The sequence below is a fragment of the Capsicum annuum genome, unplaced genomic scaffold (genome assembly GCF_002878395.1).
Source record: "Capsicum annuum cultivar UCD-10X-F1 unplaced genomic scaffold, UCD10Xv1.1 ctg20740, whole genome shotgun sequence".
Classification (NCBI taxonomy): Eukaryota; Viridiplantae; Streptophyta; class Magnoliopsida; order Solanales; family Solanaceae; genus Capsicum; species Capsicum annuum.
Genome location: NW_025826627.1, coordinates 1 through 11,161, shown reverse-complemented (window position 1 = coordinate 11,161; position 11,161 = coordinate 1). Strand labels below are relative to the sequence as shown.

The 11,161-nt window shown below is 34.7% G+C and overlaps 1 protein-coding gene across 1 annotated transcript; it reads left to right on the top strand.

Annotated features, from left to right (window-relative positions):
- Positions 1 to 332: 332 nt before the first annotated feature.
- On the top strand, positions 333 to 10,625 carry LOC124890612 (inner centromere protein-like). Its single transcript, XM_047402403.1, has 13 exons — positions 333 to 876; positions 2,458 to 2,585; positions 2,693 to 2,878; positions 4,393 to 4,461; positions 4,550 to 4,606; positions 6,547 to 6,600; positions 6,669 to 6,731; positions 6,837 to 6,899; positions 8,269 to 8,433; positions 8,606 to 8,761; positions 10,098 to 10,178; positions 10,278 to 10,339; positions 10,467 to 10,625. The coding sequence occupies exons 1-13, from the start codon at positions 705 to 707 to the stop codon at positions 10,546 to 10,548; spliced, it is 1,338 nt and encodes a 445-aa protein (XP_047258359.1). The 5' UTR covers positions 333 to 704; the 3' UTR covers positions 10,549 to 10,625.
- The last annotated feature ends 536 nt before the right edge of the window (positions 10,626 to 11,161 follow it).

Genomic DNA, 11,161 nt, shown 5'->3' with positions numbered 1-11,161 from the left:
CAACATTTCTAGTTACTAACATCAATCAATACCACCACCACCACCATTACAAACCATCTTCACTATTACTAACAAACATAAATATTTCTTTTTTTTTTTAAATCAAATAATAATTTAAACTGTTTTAAATTAAATATTTTTTAATATGTACTTATTTTTTTATTTGAATTATATTTTTATTATATTTATAAATAAATAAATATTAATATATACATTCAAATTCTAGCTTCTCAATCTTTATAAAAACAAAAACAACCTAATACATACAAGAAGTGGTACATTATTCTCCCTCCCTCTATATATTTTTTTAAAAAATAATCATGACGTTTGACTAAAACAAATAGAAGAATAACCTCCAGACGACACCCTTGACCATTGAGTGTAGTATGTCATTCTTTCATCAAATGAGTAGCTAAAAAAATCAGTGAAAGCCAAGTGTGACATTGTTTATCAAGATTCAATAAGGGGTCTTTGAGATTCCACCGTAACCAGACACGTACATTCAACAAAACAACGCCAACTACCCACATAAAGCCGCAGCGTACCCCGCACCCCCACTAAGAACCAACCCCCTTTTTGATTAATTTTGCATTTAAGTTAACATCTTCTTCTTGGAAATTCCGAAAACAAAAAGCCCAAGAAAACCCCATCAACATATTATTACCAGAGCCTTGGTTTTTCATCAGGCTTTGGGGAATTCAGACATGGAGTTTTCGTGGAAGTTGTTCTTCATATCCTTTGTTTTTCTTGCTGTGGTTGTTCCTAAAGTCAAAGCGGATTCTGGGTCATCGTTAGATGATGAAGTTGAAGTGGTCAAATCGGATGTTCCCAGTTTTCAAGAATTGGAACATCTTAAGTCCAAGATCCAATCTTTAGGTTTGTTTTGTTTTCTCCTTTCCTTTCAGTTTGTTTGGCCTGTTTTGGCTTTACTCCAAGTTTAAGAAAGTTCTCTTCGGTTTGTTTGGCCTATTTTGACTTGGTATGGAGTCGAAGAAAGTTCTCAATTTGTATAACCTCTTTTGACTCAGAAGTCAAAGAATGATTGACACGAAGTTTAAGAAAGTATAAGAAAGACTTTTGAATCTTGTATTCTTAAATTAAATTAAAAATATGTGGAAGGTACTATAATGCCTTTTAGTGTTGTGTTATTAAACACGCTGTGTAAAGTTCAAATTAAAGAGTTGCTAATAACGGAAGGGTCGTTCTTTTCGAAACAGACTAAAAAGGAAAGTAGGCCAAACACATTAGAACTGAAGGAGTAATCGGTACTCTGAAGTTTGCATGTTTTGATTCTTGGGGAAGTATATTTTTTTTTTTTTTTTTAAATTTAAGTATTGGTTATGTGGTTGGAAGTGTAGATGTTTACCTTAAAGGAATTGTTTGGAGGTTAATTTGAGGGTGGACTTACTTACAGGTGTTTTTTTGAAAATTTGTTAGTAATGAGCTGGAATTATGATGAAAGTAGGGATCTTCAGTAAGACTAGCAACAATAACATACCCAGGGTAATCCGACAAGTGGGGTCAGGGAGGATAGAGTGTATGATAGAGCGTACAGAAGTGTATGCAGGCCTTACCCCTAACTTGAGAGGTAGAAAGGATGTATAATGTTCAAAACGGAGAGTAGAAATGAACCATTGCTTTTTCCTTCTTAATTGTATTGTGTATAACGTTCACAATGAATTACTTTTACCAATTAAAAGAACTTGTGAAATGAACTTTCAATATTTCAAGTTGAAGTCCAAATTCTTTTGAGAACTTGTGAAGCAAACTTCAAATTTCAAATGAAGTAACACTATTTTCAATTGAATTTGCTAAAGAAACACACGCCTTAGTTTTTCTATAGGAAGCTACAGACTCCAATTTGGTTGTTTTCTCCTAACTCCAAGATTTATGTTTGGTTCAGTCTCAGTAGAAGTGCTTCAATCCGAAGATGAACATAGTGAGTTGATAACTTTTAACATTTGAAGCACGCCGTGTATGTTATTGGGTCTATGAAAAAGGTCTCTTGTTGGTCTGCTTTTGAATAAATATCCACAGATAGGGAGATACAGTTTCAGAAACTGCCCAATTTTGGAGATAATCTTCAATTACACCTCTCTTTTGGGAACTGTTCATATCAGAGATCATATGCAAAGCAGCACACCTAATTTGGAATAAAGAGTTGCAACTAAGAATAACTTTCACATCCTTATAAAATATTTGAGACAAGATATAAATTTGGGAGGTGCCTATTCTGCAGTTGTCATACTTTGTAGTTTGCTATTGTCATTGGCGTTGATTAATGAGTTTTTTAAATTTCACATAGTTTTCCTTGTGTCGAGAGGTAATTCTGCTCCAGTGTGTTTTGGATTGGTGCTTGGGATGTAGGGTGCTCCCATTTGTTTTGTTTAAATTTTTGGATACCAAACATTAGTTATTAACCGTATCCCTTTCCTTCTAATGGGTTTTTTTTGTTAGAATCAAACGTTGAGGAGACTGTGCGAGCTCTTAAAGGAAAGGATGAGTTGATTTCTGACAAAGAGAACATAATAAAAGAAAAGTCAGAGAAGATTAAGTCATTGTCAACTGAGTTGGCCTCTCTACGGGTGAGTCTCTCATAAGTTGGCTTTTGTATGCTATTTTTAGTTTCATGAAAATGTTTTAGCGGTGTTGATGTAAGTCGTAGCCTCTTCGGTCGTATTGTTTTGTCTAGAAAAAGGGAACACTGGATTCTGAGGAGCAAGTTGGGAAGGCCCGTGCACAAGTTGATCAGCTTGAAAAGCAGGTTGAGAGATTAAAAGATGAAATTGAAACGAAGAATAAGGAGAGAAGAGACTTCGAAGCACATAAAGTTGAAACCGAGAAAAGAGTATCTGAGTTAAACTTGAAGGTTGACAAGGTGAGCGTTTGATCTGCTTTACTTTTTTTTATAAAATAATCAGTAGTTCATTTGCTTTTTTTTCTCTTTTCTATGTAAGTGTGTTATCTATGTCTTACGTAATCACTACATTAGTTAATCTTGCACATGAAATTTCACTATAAATGATTCAACAACAAAGGATAAATGAAATTTCATGTATTGCACTTTTAGATAGGATGTCTTTTACGCATTAAAGCAATGAAAGGGGAAAAAGGAAACTCTTATTAACTGGTGAGCGGCATTTGTTTTTCATTTTCTTAAACTTTTGATATCTGAGGATTACATTTTCTGATTATGAAGATATTGCGATCACATTCTTTTGCTTGTCCTTGTGATTGAGAGTTTGGAGCTGAGTAACTTAACAGAAGTATTTAAAGGCAGTTGGATATACATTATTCTGTTTCTTGCTCACAGATATTTCCCTGCGTACCATGCTAGAGTTAATATGATAGCTATCCAATTTGTTCAACCACTGCAACAAACAGAAGCACTAAAAATAAACAACTTCCAAATGCTGTTCCCACTGGATTTTTCTTATCAATTTATTCTGATTGTGAATCTCATAAGAAATAAGGACATATGGTTTAAAAAGTTAGCTGAAACGTAGAAAGGTGGCGGCGGCTGCAGAGCTCTGACTTTCATGAAAATATTCTTGAAGTTAGGTAGAATCTAAATCTTTTAGCAAGGAATGTGGGCGTCTTGTAAAAATATAGGTAATTAAAGAGTCAACATCATGATAAGTAGAAGTAAGTAAGCCTAACGTAGCATAGGATTAGAATAAGTTCCTCAGCAAGAACCTTCATGTACTCATTTTTAGAGCAGAACAAAGATGCTGCGGTTGCATTGCTGTAATTAATTTAGTCCAGATGTTTTTTAGAGTCTATTAAGTAGAATGTTGACTTCCTCGTGAGAACTGTGAATTACAGTGGAGGTAGGAAGTGTTATAATTTTGACAAAAGAATCTCAAGAGAGAAGTCAAATCAGCCAGATGGTCCTACAAATGGAGAGCAGAATGTTAGGAAAAGAAGAAAAATGATGGCATCGAATGACTGGAATTTTGAAAGACTTACAAATTGTTGTATTTATTTTTATTTGTCCTTTAAATGGCAGCCTCAGTTGTTTGCAATTACAATTCTTTATTTTGAGTCTCAAGTGTGTGGCAACGTGTTTGATGGGAACCAAATCTTGTCCTCTTGTATCTTGAGATGATGTTATGTGAGAATTCTACACAGGAGTAAGCGTGATGACTGTTTTCTTGAAGATACTGTGAAGCTCATGTGAAAATGGAGTATTTTTGGAATTTAAGTTGGCCTGTTTTCAGATATGCAGTTGATTTCATTCTGCTACTAAACAAACTTTAAATTCCCAGGACCTTGTGTATGTGTAGAAAGATCTTTTAGCTCATACTGCTGCTGGTCCTATAGTTTTGGTAGCTATGTGTAGTATTTCAACTAACCTTATGAATTTATTTTGTTTCTATTTGGTTTATGCAGCTCCAAAAGACAATTGACGAACAGAAGGAGAAACTGAAAAAGACTGAACGAGCTCTTAAACTTGCTGAGGTGCTCTTGATATTAGAGGACAGCTCAAAAGTTCTGAAGCTTGTGTTGTGAACAACAATTACTAAAGTCTCCCAATTTTGCTTTTCAGGAGGAAATGATTAGAGCAAGGTCTGAAGTCACTTCGAAGATGAAGGAGCTCATGGAGGTAAATGTTCCAGCTCCCTATATCTTATCATGTTAATTCAGGATTATGATTACTTTCGGTAGGACATTCCATATCAATTTTGCAGCTAGCAGCGTAATGTTGTGATTCATATTAGTGTTTCTATCTACCATTGTATCTTGGAGCCATTGGGCTTCCATCATATCGTGTTAAGAGTTTGATATACCGCTTTTTTGGGTTAGCTAGTTGTATCAGTTTATGTCTGAACTGGGGTTGTCAGTAATTTTATGGACAAATGGATGGTGGGTCAGTCTCTCTACCTCACCTCTGTGGTAGTGGTATGGACTGTGTACACCTTACCCTCCCTGGGCCTCCCACTTTGTGGGAATATACTGGGTATGATGTTGTTGCTGGATGGTGGGTCATTCTGGTACTAAGGGTAGTGTGATAGTGGTATTGTTGGTCTTTAGCCTGCGGAATTGTTGCTGGAGTTATTTTATTATTGATGGCTATAGGGGAAAAGAAATATGATGATAGATTTGGTCTAAACCATTTGTATTATAGAGGATGATGGTTGTCATGTAAGTGGGTGATATTGGCTGAAGTAAAGAATAATGGAAGGATGATAAAAATCATAATGACTTCAGGAAATAGGTTGTGGAGGAAGATATTCACAAGGAAAATTGTGGGTTGTTTTGGTGTTTGCAGGAATGTGGCTGCTGCAAATCGGGGTGGGCATTCGGTTTGTTTGGTTTGATTGTTTAATATCGGTTCAGTTTTTCGGTTTTTGGATTGACGAAAATGACAACCATAACTAAACCAAAATAAATTCGATTTTGGTTCGGTTATTTCGTTTTTTCTGTTGTGATGATTAAAGTAGTGAGTCTTTCTTTGTCATGATTGAAAATTTAAAATTGACGATTTTTTTAGAAAAATAATTTTTTCATTCTCAAATATAAATAACTCAACATGCAATAAATGAAATGAAATAACCATAAGTTTAACATAATACATAACTGTTATATATATATAATATCTATAATTTCGGTTTTTCGGTTTAATCGAATCTTTTTTTTGAAAAAACAAAAACCAAACCGTTTAACAGAATTTCTAAAATTTGATACCGAAACTGATCCGAAAAACCAAAAAATCGAAACAAAATTGAATTTCGGTTTGATTTTTCGATTTTTTCGATTTGAACCAAAATATGCTCAGCCCTAGCTGCAAATGGGTGGGTGGTGTTTTGTTTGGTGGTTGGCTATTTGCTACTTGTTCATGAAATGTACTTGATCCAAAAAAAAGAGAAATTCAGGGGAGAGGAAATGTAATCGGTATCCTGCATATATTTATCGACTGCATCTCCAAATTTCTGTAACTTGACCGCCCTTTATTTTAGGTGAGATAATCAAGTACAATCTTCTTTTATTTAAATCATTGATAGCTGGCAGAAATGTTTTTGGATTCTGTTGATTTATGGTTGACGTGCAACAAAAGTTGAAGTTTCTTGTATAGAATTGTATTATTAGTCATAAAGATCCCATACAAAGTAAAAAGTGGGATTGGTATTCACATATCGCCAACATGAGGAGAAAAGGGTGGTTTTGTAGTTTCCCTTCTGTTTTTCCCTCTTGCTCGGTTTATGGAGTTATGATGTGTGGAAGTTGTCTCTGGTTTGTGATGATGTATGTTGATATATTAGTGAACATTTTTTGATGAGAATCTGATTCATGTGGAGCCAGGTTATGCTTCACACACCATGCATAGCCTAGCAATAACTGGAAAAGGGATCAAAGTCATATTCTGCATCAATCATTTACTGTGTTGCCTTTAAGTCCAGCAATTTGCTGGCTTAGTTAAAAGAATAACAAAGAGTTGGAAAACCAAGAAATTTTGAAGGCGTGCTCAAAATTGATGCTTTGCAATATAGATGATGACCATTATATAAGTATTAACTTGTCTCTTTCCTTTTGCTAAAAATCCAGGTGCATGGGGCATGGCTTCCACGTTGGCTTGAAGTTCGTATGACTCACTACAAGGTATTTTGAGCAAAGATTATTACCAACCTTCTTGTAAATGGATTGCTGACTACCCTGTGAATTTTCAGTCTCTCTTGGAGAAGCATTGGCAGGAGCATGGAAAACCTGCTATGGACATAATGATACAGAAGGTACACGTCTTGTTTTGGTGGATTCTGTTAAACTATTGATTATTGAATGAATGTCTGTTTCGGTTACTATTCTATCCTGTTTACCCTTTTTCATTTGCTTCTTAGGCAGTTGAGAAGAAGGCCCAAGCTGAGGTATGGGCAGCACCACATATAGGGACGGTCAAAACAGTAAGTCAGCTTTGCATCATTCAACATTTGAATCTCTTGTTGCCATATTAAATTATATTAATCTGATGGTGGAAGTTGTGGAAGTCAGAAATGGGATGATGTCAAATACTTTGGAATGTCCCAAAATGGAAAAGATTGTCATATAAATTAAAAAAGATGGGAGTAGTTACTTCTTTTTGGGTTTACAACTTCTTCTTTCTCTGTTTCTCATCATTTTGTGTTATGCATTTAATATAAAGAGAAGTCACTACATTATGTGGGTACATATGATTAATTGACTGGTTGATGCCTAAACCTCTTTTCAAGGTTCATGGGCGGCTCAAACTCGTTAGTGGGCCTAAAGCCAAAAATGAATTGGAGGCCTTAACATTTTGAAAAACAATTAATATTTTTTATATTTAAAGTTTATTCTTTAAGAGGCAAAGTTAATGTATTTCTTACACAAGTATTTTGAGATGCAAAGTTTTTTTATATGATTTTTTTTTATATTTTTTTTATAAATAGTACTCCTTCCATATTAATTTGTATGTTTAGTCTTTATTTGACACGTAGTTTAAGAAAGTAAAGAAATCTTCGAATCTTGTATTTTAAATTTAAAATATATAGAATATATCAATATATTCTTTATTGTGAAAAAATAAAAATAAAAATTGAATTTTTTTTTTTGAAATGGACTAAAAAAAAGGATATACAATATTTCTTTTAAAAAGAATCATATAATAAATTTATTACTACTAAAAAAAGATGAGGCCCCTCAAATTGGAGGCCTTAGGCAGTTGCCTTATTTTCCAAGGCATAGAGCCGCCCCTGTCAAGGTTCAACAAATATGAATTTAGATAGAATTAGATTTATCTGGAAGTTCCTGTTGTTGCAGAATTAATGAAGAAGTAACGCAATATTGTTTCTTATTGTGAATTCTGATCTCAGCGTGCTGAGATAGTGGACAGAAAACCTTAATGGGTGTACATATAACCAGTATGTTATTACCTTAAAATCGTTCTGTTCATGGAGATACTTGAACAATAAAAATAAACTAATTTGAGATTTCCTGTTAACAAAGCTATAATGGTACCTTGCTAGGTAAAATGGTAAGAGTATCTTTATTTCTTCCCATGAGTTGAGCTCTTATCTGGTACATGACATAAAAAAATCACCTGATATCTGGAGGAGGAAAATCAAAAGTAAGTGGGACAAGCTAAAGAGTGGGGAGAAGATGACTTCCAGAATTGGAAAGACTATTAGTTTTTCAGGTGTAGATATAGTTATCTACTTCAAACATTCATTTACTCCTTAAAGCTAGTTTTTATGTTATATTTGAGATCAAGATATGGGATCTTAATAATTTTCTCGTCTGATCTACTCTCTGTAGAAATGGATGCCAGCTGTGAAGGAGCAGTGGGTGGTAATGACCACTAACCTCAAGCCACATGTGGAATTGGTGAAGACCAAAGGATTTGAGATTTATGAGACATGTAAAGGCGCCGTAACTCCACATATTGTCAAGGTTCAGGAACTAGCAGAACCTCACGTTCAGGTAAACATCCATTATCTGTTCATTTAAATGAGTAATAATTCCTGATATATCAAGAATAAGTACAATAAAAAATATAGTTTCCTGTTGTATGCATCAAATGTATATCTTCTATGGTTCTACCTATTTTTACGGTTTATTTGTGTGTGATGTGATGAAAGCATAACTTTTACAGGAACTTAAGAAATTGAGCAAGCCATACATTGATCAGGTTGCCGCTGCTACAAAACCCCATATTGAAAAAGTTCGTATTGCTGTAAAGCCATGTACAGATGTGGCAGTTCATCATTATGGAAAATTCCTTGAGTCTGCAACAGTTTACCATCATCAGGTGTGTGAAAATAAATTGATATCATTGTCCCTGAAATATTCAGATCTCACAGAGGTTTACTTGTGATTGAGATATGCAAGTCAGTTTCTTTCTTAGCTTTTCCAGTATTTTTACTACTGCATCAGTTTCTCATGTATTCAGGTTTCGATAATCCCGTAGAGGAGACCGAATGACTAGTTGATATCATAGGTTCTTCTGAAGCAGCAGTCCTAAGCAAGGTTGAGTTTTGTAATTATAGATAACAGTATAACACTGTCATGGTGCAGATCTAATATATACACATACATGTTACCAGTTTTTTCTTTTAGAAAGATAATCCCTTAGACCAAAAAAAATCCTGTACTCTTTAGTAATATTTTCCGTCTGTCTTCTTGCTGCCTTTCTATTCTTTTCCGGGAGAGATTCGTCTTTTTAGAATGATTTTGCTCAAGGTACTAAATTAGCCTAATTGACTTGGCGAAATGTCTTGCGGATCAATTGATGAAGAGTGCTGAGCTTCCAGCGTGTGTTCCCAACAATTTCCAGTTTCCAGCATTTGTGGTTTAGCGCTGTTACTAGGGAGTATCTGGTTGAGCTCTGCATTAAAAAATAGATCCTTCCCTTGGTATTGCCAAATGAAAGGGACAAACAGATCTTTATGCAATTAGACGCAAGGGATAAAGGTTCAGTGAGGACGAATTAGTCTATATTGTTCATCATGTCTTAATTCATTGACGGGAGGAAATAATGGTCATTTTTCTTCTGCTGGTTGGTTGGTTGGATTTGTCTTTTCTGCTGGTTGTGTTGGATTTGTCTTCTCATTACCTTCATAAGATGATAAAGAAGAACGGAAATGTGATATGGTTGTCTTAGAAGAGTAGCTTTTGAACTCTTGTCTGAAGAGGTAACTAAGTTATATTATGGTTGGGAAGAGTTGACAATGATATATTTCTCTCTCTGAGAGTCTTATGACCACGCTTCGTCGGAATTTTTTTTTCGAGTATATAGGTTAAATATAGATATTTATGGTTATATACATGTTGCACACCCTTGACAAGCTAGAGAAGCATAGTCCAGTGGTCAAGAGTGTGCATTTCCGCATCAACAACCCGGGTTCGAACCTTGGCAGGGACAGCAGTGCTTTATTTTCTTTTTTTTAAAACAGTTCTTTGCCCAAGGGAAAATATTAACACCCTTAACCAAAAGTCTGGTTCCGCCACTGTCTCTTACTATTTGAATGATCTGGTGGAAAAATCAGTGAAATAGCAAATGCCTTTGCTACTATGCAAATGTTGCTTATTGTATTTAAATTCTCTTGGTCCATTAATTCTAAATCAACGTTTCATGCCATCTGAAGCTGCAAGGTACAGTAGATGAAACACTGAAGAAACACAAGCTTACAAGACCTCTTGCAACGGAGGAGTTTGTCTGGTTTGCTGTATGTATCTGATTGTCATATTCTATGATCTGCCATCCTGTCCTTTTTATTCAATTTGATGACCTCATACTTAGAAATGTTTGTTAATCCTCTGTATAGGCTTCAGCAGTGTTGGCTTTGCCAGTTATAATTCTGTTCAAACTTTTGTCTGGCATTTTCAGGTTAGCACAGTTTACTCGGCCCCCGTATTTGAATTTTTTACAGTGATATGCATTCTATGGTGAGGTGTCTGCAGTTCTACTTAATTCTATAAGGCTCAGAATTGTGTGTATTTTATTTTTGTGACAGTACAAAGGCGAAGAAACCTACTCGACATAGTACTTCACACCATTCACGTCGCAAGTCCAAGAGGGCGCACACAGACAAGTAGGCAAGGTAGTACAATGGGTTCATCAGAGATCAAAGTGTTTTGCAGGTATCACGTTTAGTTATTTGCCTACTTTTGTTTACCTTTGCTAGATTAGATTATGGATGCATTGATGTCTTCAGCTGAATTAATGTGTTGCCTTATGACTAGGTGGATCAGATTCAGTGTTAGCTTTTCAGATTAAGGGTTAATGGTATTAGTACCATGTGTTTAAATTAGATTTGCCTCTCTAAGAAATGTTCTTTAGTTTCGTGGCGTATGCACAATTGCTTATTGTTCTTTGTGTGCTGCTATAAGGTGTCTCTTGCAAAAGCAATACTCCATTTAGGACTCGTTTGGTAGAGTGTCTAAGATAATACTGAATATGTTAGTATTAGTAATACTGGGATTAGTTGTGCAGGGATTAGTAATACTGGGATTATTTTTTATGCAGTGTTTGGTTTGATGCATTGAAAGTAATATGTATTGTTATATTTTAAAAAGAATATTGTTTGTTTACAAAAATACCCTCGACATATTATAACTTTGTGTATTTTTTTTGCAAAAGTTTATTATTCTTTTTTTAGAATAAAAAAAGTTAACAATATAACTAATTATTTACTTTAGAATTTTAAGA